At 42.7% G+C, this 18,275-nt stretch overlaps 1 protein-coding gene and 1 long non-coding RNA gene across 4 annotated transcripts in view; one reads left to right on the top strand and one right to left on the bottom strand.

Moving 5' to 3' along the window:
- The window catches only part of LOC137524699 (dynein axonemal heavy chain 7-like), a 565,826-nt gene that overhangs the window by 385,605 nt on the left and 161,946 nt on the right, over positions 1 to 18,275 (bottom strand). For both annotated transcript variants that reach the window (XM_068244848.1, XM_068244849.1), the window contains one exon: positions 13,814 to 14,000. In XM_068244848.1, the coding sequence (XP_068100949.1) occupies positions 13,814 to 14,000 (187 nt within the window). The remainder of the gene's footprint in view (positions 1 to 13,813; positions 14,001 to 18,275) is intronic.
- LOC137524700 (uncharacterized) overlaps positions 1 to 18,275 on the top strand; it is a 156,651-nt gene that overhangs the window by 92,733 nt on the left and 45,643 nt on the right. The window lies entirely within an intron of this gene.

The following is an 18,275-nucleotide window of genomic DNA, read 5'->3' as shown; positions in this document are numbered from 1 at the left end:
CATTGGCATTTCTAAAGATTTATAAAAGGGGTGTACATGCACATGCTATGGTTGTTGAAAAGTACTTCTACATACTAGAAATTTTAATCCAAATTGTGATTCTCTTTGAGCAATGACAAGCAGAATAGGAATATCACATTTCATATCCTGGCTAATGGATGGATTTTTTTTGTTGATATTCTTAATAAATAGCTTATACAAATACAGTCATGGGCAAAAATATTGGTTCCCTTGTATTTATGTAAGAAAAGGCACCACTTCTCCCAGAAAATTGATGCAAGTATAAATGCTTCCGTATTTGTCATGTTTATTTCTTTTGTTGGCACTGCAAGAATACAAAAAAGCAGCGGAAAAAAATCTGAAACATTACACACAAAACGTCAAAAATGGCCTGGACAAAATTACTGCCACCTTATCAGAATAGTGTAAATTCCCACTTTCAACCAGTTTAAAGTATAGATGATCCCAAAGCTACAAGCACATGGGCCTTATCCTATTTTAGGTGATAAGTAGCTTGGAAATGCGAGCGACTTATCACCTTGCCGTTGCACGAGGATTACCGGCAAACCCTACTGCCAGTTTCCTTCAAGCAATGGCTGGTCTTTATGGAGCATTACTCGGGGTAAAGCCTGAGCGATGCTCCTATATCTCAGGTGATAAGGAGAGATGTTTTGCACTGTGGTGCTGTCCTTCAGCACCCTGGCACTGCTGCCTCGCGCCCCAGAGATGCGTGCACACCTGCCAAATGTCTGCCATCTTCTTCCGCTGCTGCATCTGGGGATCTTATTTAATAAGGAGACCCCCAGAGCTCCCCATCGGCCTGTCGGTCGTTGCCCAAAGCCCCCCGCAGCTGAGACCTGATCAATTTACCTGCACACTGCATCTGCGTGTCGAACACCTACCACCCCTCTCTGCAAGTCCCATCGCTGTAGTTCTCTCTGAGCCCTGGCAAAGCATCGTTGAAGCTCCTGCCGAGGGCTACCCATTGGTCCATTGTCTGGACCAATGAAAACGGTTCTTTACCACCCAGGGGGTGTTAAATTTTATTGGATTAGGTGATGCTCCCATCGCCTAGATTAAGAACTTGCCAGCGCTTATCCCTGGCGAGTTTGTATAATAGGATATGGCCCTATCTCCAGTGTTCCTGTGCCAGCTGTACACATAATTGTAATAAAAAGTTTATAGCCCACAAAACTGTTGCTAATCTCTCTGGAAGTAGACAAAATAATTTAGGTTTCTTTACTGCTCCAGGCATTATATAATCTGAAGACTACCAAAGAATGCTGGGATGAAATGTAGGGCCCAGTGCCAAAAAGTTGAGTCTCAGCCAGAGGGTATGAGTCTTACAGCAGGACAATGAGCCAAAGCATGCTTAAAAATACCCAGAAATGGTTTACAACAAATATCTGAAGATTGAGTTATGAAATGGCCAGTAATTAGCCTAGATCTAAAACCCATAGCGCTCCAATGGAGAACAGTTGGGAGAAGGAACCCTTCAAATCTTAGAAACCTGGCGCAACTGACAAATGAAGAATAGTCCAAAAATTCCAGTAGAGAAATGTAAGGGTGCGTTTCCAAGAAGTGTGTCATTCTCTGACATATTTTTGTCCATGACTGTATGTGTGTAGTATAATTCAGTTTTAGGTTTGGATGCTGTATTAATGGTAAACTGTTCCATGCTATTAGAGTGCAATTGGATTGCCATGTTTCACTTCTTTAAAAAATGCCCTTTTCCTGGGTATAATGCTAGTTATTTGGTTATAATATGTTTTAGATTACTTTCCTAGAACAAGTGTAGAAATCAGGTTTAAAGGGGTTCTTTCGCGAATGAGGAAAAAGATAAAAAGTGGTTTATGCATAAACCATTAAACATCCTTCTAAAATAGTGTAAAAAGTTTTCTTTTTTAAAATGAATGGTTTCATCAATACAACATGTAATGTAAATAGTGACGGATGACGGCTGGGAGGCTAATCCATTTGTTAGAGGTTGTTTTTTTTTTTACTTTCTTTTCACAACCATAACACAACCATAACTCCTGCCTAAGTAGTTTTCAGTGGTATACCCCACTTCTAGCAGGAATCGCCGTTATAGCCCTAACGGCTGAGCTCCGCTGAGCTGCTGAATATGTGTTTACATTGTTGCTACGCAACCAGAGGCCATGCAGAGACTGGTTTGTGAAAAGAGCCATAAGCTGCTGGGAGAATGAATCAGTCCCATCTACACCATATGATTCTTTGTCAGATTCGATTCAATTTGATTTGATTCACTGATTTGATTTGATTCAATCTGACATGTCGGAATCATGATTCTATTCAATTTGATTCAATTTTTACACTATTTTAGAAGGATGTTTAATAGTTTATGCATAAACCACTTTTTATTTTTTTTCTTCATTCGGAAGAACCCCTTTAATGACTCTTCTAATATGCTTTAGAAAACACTGTAGATGGTTAAGGTTGCAGTTTCCATAGCGCTCAGATATCAGGTATCCTTTAGGAGGTCTTCTTTAACTGTCCAAAACAAATTCACATCATAATAGTAACAACCAATGCTAAACTGTATACCATTGTAAATACAGTGAAGCGTTTCTGTATTCAGAGGGACAGTGGATACATAACTTAAGCCACATACACACTTTACATTTTTGTCAGACAAACCAATTGCTCCTGATCCTTCACCAGGAAATCTAAAGTGTGTATAGGTGTCCCCAAATGTCATTGTTCTCTTTACTGGGTATAGGGAGAAAAAGAGCAAGTCCTCAGACCAAGCAACACCTGACCTGCTGTATTTCTGGTGGAGAAGTAATTTGCATAGTATGTGCCTTTATATTTGCTGAGAAGCCTTTCCTGCAGTCAGGTGCTGCATGCAGTGTACAGCTTTCTCTTTTTCTTCTAAGTTACTCCCAGGTTACTAAGCATACTTGTTCCCAAAGTACTGGGTAACTCTCTGTCTCCTTATGAGAGAGAGAGAGAGAGAGAGAGAGAGAGAGAGAGAGAGAGAGAGAGAGAGAAGTTAAGAAGCCTTTGCTGCTGTCATATACAGTATGTCAGGTGCTGCTTGGTCTGAGCACTTTCTCTTTTATCCCCATGCATGTATTTTTACTGATCCGCCTGGACTGATCATGTTGCCCAACATGGTGCTGCATGGTGCTGCTTGAGCATATTATCCTCTACCATATCCATAAAGTAGTTCATGCTGCTCAGCTAGGAGCCAAGCAGCATATCTATATAGAGAATGCTGAAATACCGCCACCCAAAACAGCCTTTTACAGACTGTTTTGGATAACAGATGTCTGAAATAGTTTAGTTCAGTTTGTTAAATGCAAGCAAATTTGCCAGTGTCATTTTAATGTACTGTTCAGTTTACATATATATATCCACCTGGTATCCACCAGGTCCTTCAAGATTTACCCTAACAATAAACCGTGGTTCTCAAATAAGCTGCGTCAACTGCGGAAGCGCAAGGAAGCCGCTCACAAGTCTGGCTCCCTGGAGGACTTCAGGTCGGCAAGGAACTCCCTCAACAGGGAACTGCGTGCTGCAAAACGGTCACATGCTGAAAAGATTCAGAACAACCTCCGCTCAAACGACCCTCGGGCTGTCTGGAAGGGCCTGAAGGCTGCCACTAGCTATAAGCCCCCACCACAACAGGCTACTCCTTGCTCCGAGCTAGCCGAGGAACTCAGCAACTTCTACTGCAGGTTTGAGGTCCCGGCCTCCCCTGGGGGGCAGTCAACTCCTTCTCCCCCCCCCCCCCTGCTGCTAGGCGCACTGAACGAGCACATGCCCTTCCCTGACAGTATCCGAGACCAACGTTCTTCGCCTTCTGTCTTCTTTGAATGCCAGGAAAGCATCTGGCCCTGATGGCGTGTCACCGGCATGTCTGAAGTCCTGCTCACGGCAGCTGGCCCCCGTCCTCACCTCTATCTATGCCAGGTCCCTCGGGGAAGGGAAGGTCCCTACATGTTTCAAGGAATCCACCATCATTCCCGTCCCGAAAAAGCAAGGGGTCTCAGACCTAAACAACTTCAGGCCCGTGGCCCTAACATCAGTGGTCATGAAGACCTTTGAAAAAGTGGTCCTGTCTCTGCTCAAGAACACTACTCTAGACCGACTGGACCCTCTCCAGTTCGCATACAGAGCAAACAGGTCCACGGACGATGCTATCAACATCTGCCTGGAATTTATCACTAACCACCTAGACAGGCCGAACTCTTATTCTAGAATCCTTCTCCTGGACGTCAGCTCGGCCTTTAACACTATCTGCCCCCGTATCTTGCATGACAATCTCACGGAGCTGGAAGTTCATCCTACTCTTTGCCTCTGGATCACAGACTTTCTAACGAACAGGTCCCAGGTTGTGAAGCTGGGCGACATAGTCCCCAGACCCAGAGTGACAAACACTGGAGCCCCTCAGGGCTGCGTCTTGTCACCATTCCTGTTCTCTCTATACACGAATAACTGCACTTCCACTGCGGACTCTGTCAAAATCATCAAATTTGCGGACGATACCACAATTGTTGGCCTTGTTAGTGAGAATGACGAGCAGGCCTACCGCCAGGAGGTCGACAGAGTCTGCAATTGGTGTAGAGAGAATAGGCTGGTTCTCAACACAGCCAAAACTGTGGAGATGGTCATTGATTTTAGTATACCAGAAATCCCCCCCCCCCCCCGATGTACATCGAGGGTACCGAAGTAGCTAGGGTTCCTAGCGTCCGCCTTCTGGGTACGACCCTCTCTGACGACCTGACCTGGAAGGCTAATACCACCGCAACTCAGAAGAAGGCTCAGCAAAGACTCTTCTTTCTTCGCCAACTAAAGAAGTTTGGTATTGCCCAAAAACTTCTGAGGTCCTTCTACTCTGCGACGATAGAGTCAGTTCTCTGCTCATCCATCCTGGTCTGGTTTGCTGGCTGCACCACCAGTGACAGATACAAACTTCAGAGGGTCATCAGCTCAGCGGAGAGGATCATCGGTAAACCTCTTCCCCCTCTAGATCTCATCTACAACACCAGGCTGCGTAACAGAGCAATGAAAATTGTGGGTGACCATTCACACCCTGGTCACAGTTTTTTCAGGCGACTCGAACTCGGTCGGAGGTTCCAGTCCATCCCTGCAAAAACCAGCAGGCGCATGAACACCTTTTTCCCCACTGCCATTAGACTCTTAAACTCTGCTCGCTCTACTGTCGTCCCCCCCTGTAGCCGTCTGTAGTCTAACATCCGACCTCGGCTGCGGCTGCTTGTTTATCTGCCTTGGTTAGGTCATGCTAGTGTTATCTGCTGTCACACGCTGCTGTCCGTGCTGGTCCCTACCACAAATGTGTATTCTCATGTCTTGTTGTATTAATCATGTTCTGTTGTACTACTCTTGCTCTGTTGTACTACTCTTGTCTGTTGTTTTTGACTCTTTCTATGCCATCAATGTGCCAAATCCGAAATTCCGGGCACGGCCCACCCGTGCTTGGCGAATTAAAGGAATTCTGATTCTGATATATAATCACAAAGCTTGATACTTCTGAGTTCTTCTAGGAGACCAACTGAAAAAATAGAAATGTATTTTTAGGAATGGCTGTCTGCTTTTCCCACATTCCACAACCACAATGCACAAAAACATTAGTGACTGAGTTTCAAAAACAGTAGACAAACCTTGCGATTAGTGTCAAATCCATAGTCAAGTTACCATGAGCTGGGATCCACTTCTTTCTCTATTCCATAGATGCAGCATTCCTTACCTTCCTACAATACCTCCAGGGAGGACATTCCATGGTGTAAACCCCCCACCCCTTCTGCAAAGCTCTATGGCAAGGATGAGGCACATAAAGGTGGACATTTTCTTTAACTTGGTTTTATTGAAAAAGAATTAAAGGCAAAGGACAATCAAATTTCATATGTACACAAATAAAAAATATATTGAATATCATGTGCTATACAAAGCATGTGGTATCGGGGGCATTTTCAAGACAGCCAAATTCCCTAAGATGGTGGTAGGTAACCTTACAATCACAGGACATGGCGCCAAGATGGCGTCGCACCAGTAGCCACGGCCACAGTGCTCTGGCTTTTTTCTCTACCTAGTGCCCCCAAATCCCACCTATCCTTAAGGGGGAGGATGGGGTGACAAAGGAAAGCTAATTCATGGTGTTAAGTCATCAGCCGCGGGGCTGCAGCCAGATGATCGGGTGGCCAGTCCACATGCCAGGATCTGTACTCTCATTATTGCCCGTCCAGACTGCACCACGCCTCTGAGGGGGGGCCACAGGGGCTGCCCCCTGCAGCTGCTTCAGTGACCGTAAACAAGACCTGATGCTGCCGCGTATGAGCAGCTCTCCATCACCACTGCCGAGACCAGATCAGCATCTGCCCCATGCACCAACAAGGTAGGCTGAGGGTCCCCACACAGCCTGATCCCTTAAATAGAACCCGAGGTGGGTTTGAAGAATGTTATCTGCATACAAAGGCTGGATCTGCCTATACAGCCCAGCCTCTGTTGCTATCCCAAACCCCCCTAAGGTCCCCCTGCACTCTTCAATCCCTTTAATGCAGACTGCGGTGCATTAAACGCGGTGTTTCATCTGTCAGTGTGAAGAGGGCGTATCCCTTACGCTACCTGATCGACATGTACACAAGCCGGATGTTTTAAAGCACTTTATTCCACCAATTTAGGAATGTAATGTGATTTCTGCCCTTTAAGGACTCTGCGTCAACTCTGTCATTTTTGATAGGACTTTTGCCACCTCGTACAGGTGTTAGGCCCCTTGAAAACAACTTTTCCATCACTTTTGTGGCCAGGTTTTAAAATTCTCCTACCCATAGAAATCTTTGGAGATTCGCAGATTACCAAATTTTTGCGGAGCTTCGGATTTGAAATTCGCAAATCCAAAATTTGATGTTCGGCCCCTCACTAGTCAGGTCACATGAGCACTGAGTTTTCAATGGAAAATAATGTAAGGACTAGCAAATCTCCTGCCGTCCTTAAGGCTCTATGTCCCAATATACTCTGCAGTCTTCACCCTATGTGACACATCCCCCTCAGCTGAGGGTTGACTTAGTTTGTTGTCCCATCACTCTGTTACACCCATGCCATGAATTTACAAGACATGGGGACCAAGACTGAGAAGCCAGAAGTGCCACCAGAGCCCTACTAGGCAGGGCACAAGCAAAAAGCAATCAGCATCAGCAACGTTTATATCAGAATGTGATGGTCCAATTCCGTCCAGGGTAATACACAAGAACAACAACAACAACAAATAACATTTGTAAAGCGCTTTTCTCCCGTAGGACTCAAAGCGCATAAGCATGGCTCAGACCATCGTGGTACAGAGGAAGAATTTTATTAGTCCGGAAATGCCAGGCTAAACAAGTGGCTTTTCAGTCTGGATTTGAATAGCTCCAGGGATGGTGCTGTCTTTATAAAACGTGGAACAAATTGGTCTAAGCACTACTCATTATAGCAATAGTAGGTGAAAAACAGGGATTTATTACACATATAGAACTCACAGACTTGCTCTTTGAAAAGAGCCAGACACAGTATTATATTAAAATAATTTTCTGCGCAGAAAGTATTTAAAATATATATGGTGCTGTCTTTACTGGGTGTGGCAGGGAGTTCCAAAGAGTAGGGGCAGCATGACAGAATGCTCTATCTCCAGATTTTTTGAGGTGCACTCTGGGAGTGACCAAGTTTATAGAACTTGCTGATCTGAGGTTGTGAGAGGTGTGGTGCAGCTTCAGCAAGTCCTTCATGTATCCAGGGCCCAGATTGTGCAGGGATTTGAATGTCAGCAGTCCAATCTTGAAGAGTATTCTCCATTCTACTGGTAGCCAGTGCAGTGAGCGAAGGATCGGTGTAATGTGACAGTGGCAAGGCTGGTTTGTTAGCAATCTGGCAGCAGCATTCTGCACTAATTGCAGGTGACGCAGGTCCTTTTTGGGGAGGCCAGCATAAAGGGCATTGCAGTAGTCCAGCCGTGATGTGATAAAGGCGTGAACTACGGTTAGAAGATCCTCTGGGGGAATCAGATGTTTAATCTTTGGAATGTTCTTCAGATGAAAGTAGGAAGATTTAACTAGAGATGAGAGGTTAAAGATTTCCAAGGGCTTGAAAATGGTGCGTCACATTACATTACCAGGCATCAGTCTAGTTGGCAATCAATACAAGGTTAAAGGTCAGGGTGCCATCGTACACAAGTCAATTTGCAAGCCGCACCCAACAAAGTAGCACATAGGTAACTAAACGCTATTATGGGCAAGGTGCACTGAACAGGGGCAGAGCTTATTTGGGGCAGGGTATTTGGATCATTTCTTCCAGAGTAAAATGAGCCATACATTACTTCTCTCCTATGCTGCTGTCACTTACAGTAGGAAGTAGAAATCTGACCAGTTTTGGGTTAGTCCATCTCTTCATTGGGGATTCTCAGCATGGCCTTTATTCTTTATAAAGACATTCCCTGAAAAAGGTTTATATAAAGATGCAGACTGGCCTCCCTGCTCAACGTACAGTTTTTTGGCAGTTGGATGGAGCAACTGCCAGTCACTAATTGCTTTTGAAAATAAAGAAAACCCTGATAATCCCCATGAGAAGATGGGCTAGTCCAAATTCTGTTGGTAATGTCAAATTTCTACTACTTACTGTAAATGACAAAGTAATTTATGGCTCATTTTATTCTGGAAGAAACGTACTCCTTATTTGTATATGTTTACATGTATTTAAAATTTTAAGATTTTCGCGACAGAGGTCCTTTAAAGACTTTAACCCAGAAATTAAATTCATCCAAATTAGCAGCCGATACCCCTTTCCCACGAGAAATCTTGACCTCTCTCAAATAGATCATCAGGAGGGTTTGTATGGTTGATATTGTGGTGAAATTCCCTCACGGTGTGACGTCAGGACTACTGTACAGTCCAGACAGTTTGGTGTCTGTGAACCTTATTGCATTGTGGGAAATAACAGCTTATTCCAACTGCCAAGCAAGCAATTTCTCCCTTTGTGCATAGAACTCTCAGTAAATGAGCATTCCGTACAGATGGCAGAACTAAAGATGGTACCTGGAAGTACTAAAGATGTCCCCACCAGGTGATACATTTCAGAATGTAAATCAGGGAGAGGAAAGATTTTACACTGGGCAAAATAATTTATATATGAATGACTAAATAATTTATAAATGAATATTGTAATAAGTAAACAATTGTATTCATTATGTTATTTTCACTACAGTTCCTCTTTAAGTGCAGTATGACGCATATGCAAGGTATCTAAACGCTACACATCTATAATGTTAACAAGCCATCACCTCTGGAAAAAAACTGCAATGTCATTGCCCAATGAGGTTTTGTTTAGGTTATTATTTAGCAAAAAGGAAACACACATTTTTAAACAGCAATTATTCATAATTGCTGTGACAGGTTAGATCACATTTGCATTACCTTTCATCCCAGTATGCTAGAAGCTAGATCACATTATCATGAAAATACAAGACAAAGATAGTTTAGTTTATTTTTATAGATCAATAGGGAAGGCATGTCTACTTAGATGGGTATTTCTTACTTGAAATGTGTTACAGTAGAATCACAGTGCCATCTAGTGGAATACAGCATTAATGACAAGTGACTCAAATTTTTGTGAACTGTCAACTAATATTAACAAGTGCAATTAATCCGCACTATATTCGTTTTAAGTACAAGCAAAACATTTTAATTTAATAAAGAATTTTTACAGGTTGGTTTATTAACTTTTTCTTACACTAAACAGAAAAAATATGGAAAGTAACACATGAAGGCAAAACATAATACATTGAAAATATCACCCCAGTGAAGAACTGGTTGCTGTGTTTGCATAGTTTAGGCTTCCTTCATAGTAAAGGATGCCACTAAGTCAATTTTAGGCAAGAAGATTAAGCATATTTTCATGTCTATATTCATATTCAGGACATACTACGACTGCCTATTTTATCCCCACCTCCCAAAGATATCCCGAGCCCACAAAGAACATGAACTGTGTGGCTTGTCATTCCATTGATTGTTTTCCAACCAAAATTTCTCAATGGTTATTAGAAGCTCTGGAGATAACCATTATCTAAACAATTATTGTTGCTTTAAATTTCTTAGGTTTCTGATTTGCTACTGTTTTTCTTTGCTATGTTTTTTTTTCTTATTTACAGACCCTAAAACATCATATTTTATTATGTATTTCTTCTTTACATACCTTAAAACAACATAAAATTGTTTATTTTGCCAAAAGGCACATACAACACAATACACTTTTAAAGACTGGAATAGCAAGCAGCCCTCCCCCTTCCTACCCTGTTGTCGTCCATCTCCACCAACATACTAAGGATATAAGAACACATACAGAACACAGCAATATCCACATAGCAAATGTGGGAGGTGATTGCTGTATGCTTTGAAAGACTATAATCTTTCTAATGGTGGCCATACACGGTACAATAAAAATGTTCGATTTTCCCGTTTATTCGATCTAAATGATCGAATTGAATGAAAGTTGAATTTTTTTTTTTCCGCTCAAGAAATTCGAACGATTATCCCGTTTTTTCAGGAAAAATGATCGGACATGCTGGAAAAATCTTTATATTCGATCTAACGGAATAATCGAACTAAATTATCTAATTGAAAAATGGTACCATGTATGGCCACCTTAACATAGAAGCACAGCACACATAACTGCCATTGGCGAGTTGTGGAGAAAATTCTATCAAAAGGAGGCTTTTCAGAGTAAAAGGGACAGGCTGACCCAGTATCTTACTCACCAACCCGACCCCAGAGAGGCCTGATCCCAGGATGTCTCCAAAACATATGAATATATGAACCAATGTCTTGCAAACATCTAGGATAATGACAGTCTTATCAGGGTATATGGGATTGAGCTTCAAGGGGGTATAGTAAACCGGAATAAAAATGTAATCTGCAAAAGTCTGTCCTTAGCAGAAACCAAAACTTTGTTGGATCCATCCAGCAGGTCAGACAAATCTTCTGAGTCAAGATCAGTGATGTCCTGTGACCAAAGCTCATAAATGTGTACCAGCCTATCTGACCCAACATTAAGCAAATCAGCATATACCACTGAAAGGGTTCTAGGCAGTTCATACTGCATCAATTAAGATTCGAGCATGTCAGATACAGTAGTAGTAAGAAAAAGTATGTGAACCCTCTGGAATTACCGTATATACTCGAGTATAAGCCAGGTTTTTGGGACCAAATAATTGGCCCAAAAGTAGGGTCTCGGATTGTACTCCAAGTCCTAAAAAAAGAAAATCCCCATCATATTCAAAGTGCAGCCATGACCCCGAGTGTTAACATTTCACTTTTCAGCTTGGAGTTGAATTGAATTTTAGTTGTTCCTCTCTGCCTGGGGAATTTGGAGGCTCGGGGAGTGAGGGTGTTAGGCACACATCACTTCACTGGTCACACAAGGTGGTGCTGATGAATTTCAGCTGGCTGGGCTAACAGGGAGTACGGTGGAGAGAATTTACAGCTTCTGTATTTTCTACCCCCAGCTTATACTAGGGTCAATCCTTTTTCCCTGCTTTTTTAGGTAAAAGTTGGAGGGTCAGCTTATACATGGGCCAGCTTATACTCGAGTATATACGGTATATGGATTTGTGCACAAATTGGTCTTAAAATGTGATCTGATCTTCATCTAAGTCACAACAATAAACAATCACAGTCTGCTTAAACTAATAACACACAAATAATTAAATGTTTCCATGTTTTTATTGAACACACCATGTAAACATTTACAGTGCAGATGGAAAAGGTATGTGAACCCCTAGACTAATGACGTCTCCAAGAGCTAATTGGAGTAAGGTGTCAGCCAGCTGGAGTCCAATCAAAAGAGAAGAGATTGGAGGTGTTAATTACAGCTGTCCTGCCCTATAAAAAACACACACCAGTTTTGTGCTTGCTTTTCCCAAGAAGCATTGCCTGATGTGAATGATGCCTCATGCAAAAGAGCTCTCAGAAGTCCTATGATTAACAATTATTGACTTGCATAAAGCTGGAAAGGGTTATAAAAGTATCTCCAAAAGCCTTGCAGTTCGTCAGTAAGACAAATTGTATAAATAGAGAAAGTTCAAAACTGCTGCTACCCTCCGTAGGAGTGGCCATCCTGTAAAGATGATTGCAAGAGCACAGCGCAGAATGCTCAATGAGGTGAAGAAGAATTCCAGAGTGTTACTAAAGACTTATAAAAGTCTCTGGCATATGCTAACATCCATGTTAGCGAATCTAGGGTACGTAAAACACTAAACAAGAATGGATTTCATAGGAGGATGTCACAGAGGAAGCCACTGGTGTCACAAAAAAAATATTGCTGCACATTTAAAGTTTGCAAAAGAGCACCAGGATGTTCTGCAGGAGTACTGGCAAAATATTTTATTGACAAATGAAACCAAAAAAGAGGCAGAGCACACCAACATCAACACCTCATCCGAACTGTGAAGTATGGTGGTGGGGGCATCATGGTTTGGGACTGCTTTGCTGTGTCAGGGCCTGGATGGATTGCTATCATCGAAGGAAAAATTAATTCCAAAGTTTATCCAGATATTCTGCAGGAAAACTTAAGGCCATATGTCCGCCAGCTGAAGCTCAGCAATAGATGGGTATTGCAACAGGACAATGACCCAAAGCATAGAAGTAAATCAACAACAGAATAGCTTAAACAGAAGAAAATATGCCTTCTGGAGTGGCCCAGTCAGAGTCCTGACCTCAAACCAATTGAGATGCTGTGACATGACCTCAAGAAAGCGATTTTCACCAAACATCTCAAGAATATTATTGAACTGAAACAGTTCTGTAAAGAGGAATGGTCAAGAATTACTCCTGACCGTTGTGCACGTCTGATCTGCAACTACAGGAAACGTTTGGTTGAAGTTATTGCTGCCAAAGGAGGTTCAACCAGTTATTAAATCCAAGTGTTCACATACTTTTCTGCACTGTGAATGTTTACATGATGTGTTCAATTAAAACATGGAAACATTTAATTATTTGTGTGGTATTAGTTTAAGCAGACTGTGATTGTTTATTGTTGTGACTTAGATGAAGATCAGATCACATTTTATGACCAATTTGTGCAGAAATCCATATAATTCTAAAGGGTGCACATACTTTTTATTGTTACTGTATGTTGTCAGATATGTTGGCCTGGAGTCACCGTTTTCGCACGAATTTTCGCATCACGCACAATTATCGTGCATTTTCATGCAAAAGCGATATTGTTTTTGCACGAAAATTCACGATTGCGCATGAAAATTCACGGTTCCGCGTGCTTATTTGCGATCAAGCGCAAACGCGAAAAGGCACGCAAAAACGGCCGTGATATGAGTTATCACGGTTTAGTGAATCAAGCCCATTATTTCTTATGGTACTATGATGCTCATTAATCTCATTAAAATGCTGGGTAGTTTTTCCTGACTGAAGACCAATGTAATATACTTTCTTAAGTGCCTTTGTGAGATTGGTTATGTGAGTCAAACTTTCTGTGCAGTAAGAACTCGGATTCATAGTAACATCAGAGTGTATAAAGCGAACCAACCAGATGGTAAAAGTAACTTTGATTCTCCTATAGGCAGACATTATTTTAAATGCAAACACACTGTGAATAATCTAAGATGGTGAGTGCTAGAAAATGTTATACCAGTTGAAGGAATTGATTTGCATACTACTAGTAAGAAAAAATAATTGGTGTATTGACAAGTTAAAGGCAACCTGAAGTAAGAGGGATATAGAGGCTAACATAATTATTTCAGATGAGGTACTGTTATAGTACTTTTTCAGGACTGGGGATAATAGACACTTACCAGCAACACAAGTTTCATTAAGTCTCTCCATGTTTTATCCACAGTAGAGAATCTTCTTCCCTCTTCAGGCATTTGGGCCATGATATCTGGGGAACTGAATATGGGCTCTAAGTACAGCCAGGTAGCCTGAACTTTAAGCCACTCATCCAAAATTTCCTGTAGTAACAACAACTTGCCTTCCCAATCTCTATAACAGAAAGACATATATTAGAGATTCAATATGTGACATTGATAAAGAAAGTTTCCTTCTGCTGACATCTGTACCACTATCATACCAATAGGGGTTGGGTTGGAAAACAAAATAAAAAAAATGTTCAGCTCTAGGCACAGTACAAATGGTATAATCTGAAAACTTACTAAGCTAAATGCCCAAATAAAAAACACACATCTTACTTGGCTATTTCTACTATTTATCACAAAACATACATTATATTCCTGCCACAATTTATGGTGATATTTGATTCTGAAATGAATGTGAGTTTTTGCTACAGTGTGTACTTTCAGTTTGAAATTAGGGAATAATACAATTATTTTTAATGATAAAAATTAGGGGGAAAAGGTTAGTGAGGTAGCTTAATTAATAATAGTTTTATTAGGTAGAAAGTGTGGTCTAAAAAGTGGGCATGGTTAAACAGTATATTTTGCTGTAATAGTTTTCACTTGTTTCCCATTATTACCCTACTACATTTCCCCATTTTAACCCCTGGTCCCTCTCCCTTAAATGATTTCCCTGCAATCCCCATATACTTTCCTGCCAATGGTTGGCCAATTTTCTTCAATACCAGAGATTTCAAACTACAAAATAGCGCCCTATTACTTTTCTCACCTATATCTGGTGCCCTTTTGGAACCAAAAGCACTTTTCTTGGCTATATCCAATGTCCTTTTATAACTGAAAGAGGTTTTCTCAGCTATATCCAGCTCCCTTTTATAGCCGAATTTACGTTTCTCAGCTACATCAGACGCCTTTTTTTCCAAGGGCAGCTGTGTCCCCTGTATTTGCCCCCCTTATAAATAGACAGATGTGCCCCAGGATTAGCCCCTTATTATAGCTAGATTTGCCCCCAGTATTAGGTCCCCCTCTCCCCAGAATCACTAGATGAGCCCCAATTAGGCCCCAGTATCAGTAGATATTCCCCAGTGATAAGCATCCCCCCTCCCAGATAGTTAGATGTCCTGTCTCCCAAGTATGGACAGCCAGATGCACCCCCCCCCCCCCAAAAAAAAATCCCCAGGCAGCCCCACTCCATGCCCAGCTTGCAGAAAAACAGCTGCTGGACTAAGCCTGTCTCACCTATCCTGGGTCCAGTGGTGCAGCAAGAGATTCTATGCACATCTCTTCACTCAGCCCCATGCTGCGGAATACCCAGGTCCTGGCTAGATGACATCATCAAGCAGAGACCCGGACATTCAGCAGTACTGGGCTGAGTAAAGAGCTGTGCAAAAAAGCTCTGGCTGCACAACTGCCACTGAAACCAGTAGAGGTGAGACGGGCTTATTCCAACAGTTTTGTTTTTTTAGGATCCATCTGTGTATGCAGGGTTAAGAATGATCAATCGCTGCTGTTGGCTACAGCAGTGATCGTTCATCCATGGGGGGTTACTAATTAGTTAAGGGAACACATGTTCCCTTTCATCAATTAGTGCTGCAGCTGAAAGTGCCTGGGGCACACACGAGAGCGTGCCCAATCATGCACAGCTGAGCCCCAGCAGCAAAACCTATATCTATGTCCTCGTGGCTTAGATGAAGTCGCTGAGGATGTGGATCTACTGTAGCTGGGGATATCAACCATTTGCCCTCCCCTGGGATGAGTATCTAAGTTCCTGCAAAATCCCCCTTCATCTCCCAGGGACGTAGGCACTACGTCCCCTGCCGCCGCGCACTCCCGCTCGTTCCCGCGTCTCTATCTCTTTTTTCGCCACCAATTAGGCTTTCTTTGGGGGTACTTTTTACTATGAATTATTTTAATCTAACTGCATTTTCACAGGAAAAAAGAAGAAGAAAAAAAACAACATTATTTCTCAGTTTTCGGCCATTATAGTTTTAAAATAATATATGCTACAGTAATTAAAACCCACACATTTTATTTGCCCATTTGTTCCGGTGATTGCAACATTTAATTTTCCCTAGTACAATATTGGCGCCAGTATTTAATTTGAAAATAAAGGTGCATTTTTTGAGTTTTGCTTCCATCCCTAATTACAAGCCCACAATTTATAAAATAACAGTAATATACCCTCTTGACATACATATTAAAAAAGTTCACTCCCTAAGGTAACTATTTATGTTTTTTGTTTTGTTGTACATTTTTTATTTATTTTTTTCCCCAAAAAATTTTGGAGGCAACTATTGGGGATTGTGGGAGGTAAGGGGTTAATTTAAAAGTAAAAATATGTATTTTTATTTAAAAAAAAATGTTTTTGGATATCATTTTACTAATGGGACACAAGATGTCCTCGCACATAAATTCCGTATGTGTAGTATTACTACGCAAAGAGGAAGTTATGCGTGGATGTGTAAGTATCAGTTTTGTGAATGAAGGCGCCGTCGTATAGACAGCGGTGTTCATTCACACAGGGACTTAGAAAAATGGGCAAATAAAATGTGTGGTTTTTATCCACAGTAGAACTTTTATTTTAAGACTATAATAGCTGAAAACTGAGATACAATGAATTTTATATTGATTGGCCCTGTCACAGCCTACAGGGCCAATCAAAGTGCAGGAATCTCGTACTTCGAAGCTACTGGACCCGCTGGGCTGCGGCCGGGTTCAGTGGAGTGCTCATTAAGTGTAACGAAGCACCCGTTACACTATTTGAGCACAGTGTAATTTCACTGTGCATGCTATGGCTGCATAGCTTGCGCAGGGCATTATAACACTCTCTGCTCTAATTAAGCTGTAGCAGCACAGCTAAGTGAATCAAGCCATTGATATTTTAAAAGTAATATATTTGGTGTGTGATAACTAGGGGTCTATACTGCGATTTAAAAAAGCATAACAAACTATGCAGATACATATGGATTAAGTGCAGATACTGTGCATCAGCTGCTTACATTCAGGTACTTTAGTTATGCAACTCTTTTTTGTCGTTGGTGTTGTCATGATTTCATCCCTTTTGATTGCTTAACTCTGAAACAATGTACTTAACTAATAGTCCCTTCCTATTGTTTAATTCTAACCTCCTTCACTCTATAAAAGCTGCCTCCCATCACCTAAACTCAACCTCACACCCCACATCAGCCCCTTCCTGACACCTGAAACCCCTCTTTAACATCAACCCGTTCCTAATACCTAACCTTAGCCACCCCCCCCCCCCTTAATGTTAACCCTCAATGCCTAACTTTAACTTATAACTGTATTCCTAGTAGCCAACTGTCACTGCTCAATCCAACACCCATTTCCATTAAGTTCAGTGGTAATCCATCCCCATCATATCCCCTAACCCAGAGTTCCCCAACCCTGTCCTCAAGGCCCACCAACAGTGCATGTTTTGCAGGAAACCACAAACATTCATAGGTGAGGTAATTAGTGTCTCAGCAGAGCTGATGATCTACCTCTGTGGATTTCTACAAAACATGCACTGTTTGTGGGCCTTGAGGACAGGGTTGGGGAACTCTGCGGCCTAACCCTCTTAATCTGCACCTAACCCTTGCCATTAGTGTTGACGTGTTTGGTTTCTTAGAATGTGGAACATCATTCCAAATTCTTCTGATCAGAAACTGCATGCATATAGTAGCTGGGGGTGTTAACTCACCCTTGTCACTGCCTCGTTGTTGCGCTCTACGTCATGTAGATCAAGATGGCGCCGGGTGCGGACGCCACGGCCACAGGGCTCCGGACTTTTTTCTTTTTTTCTCTTTGATTTCTCCCCACTGCTCTCACCTATAACCTCCATCTGCCTGGTGAGATGCAGGGGACACAGGCATGCAGCGCAGGCTGCCATCGGCTGGTCGGGTTGCTCCACCGCGGGAGACCGACTGCAGGGGAAGCTCACCAGCTTACCAGCATGTGGACCATCCGCTGGGACCTGTGAGCGGGGAGAGACGCGCGCTGACACCACCGGTCCGGCCTCCGCATTTCATGCAGGCGGTTGAGAGGGCCACTGCACCGCCGTTGCCGGGAGACCAGGACGCCTCATGGATGTGGAACAAGAGACCGCTGGGATGGACGGGATGTCGGGGGCCGGCCGCCCTCCTCCATTGGCCCATCTGCTTGAGCGGGAGCTCCCATCTGCCGCTACAGCCCCGCAGCTGCATCAGCACTGAGCCGAGCTCCCATCTGCCGCTACAGCCCCGCAGCTCCACCACCATAGAGCCGCAGCTCCGTGATCTCCGCGCTCTCTACCACGTGACTGCCAGGACACCACGGGGCCTGATCAGCTGAGCGGCCGCCGCCACCCACGTGGAGTGTTGATAGGCCCAGGCACTTCATGGCTTCACCCTGCCTCTGAACCACCACCGCT

Source organism: Hyperolius riggenbachi, chromosome 7 (genome assembly GCF_040937935.1).
Source record: "Hyperolius riggenbachi isolate aHypRig1 chromosome 7, aHypRig1.pri, whole genome shotgun sequence".
Taxonomy (NCBI): Eukaryota; Metazoa; Chordata; class Amphibia; order Anura; family Hyperoliidae; genus Hyperolius; species Hyperolius riggenbachi.
This window is presented reverse-complemented; position numbering and strand designations above follow the sequence as displayed.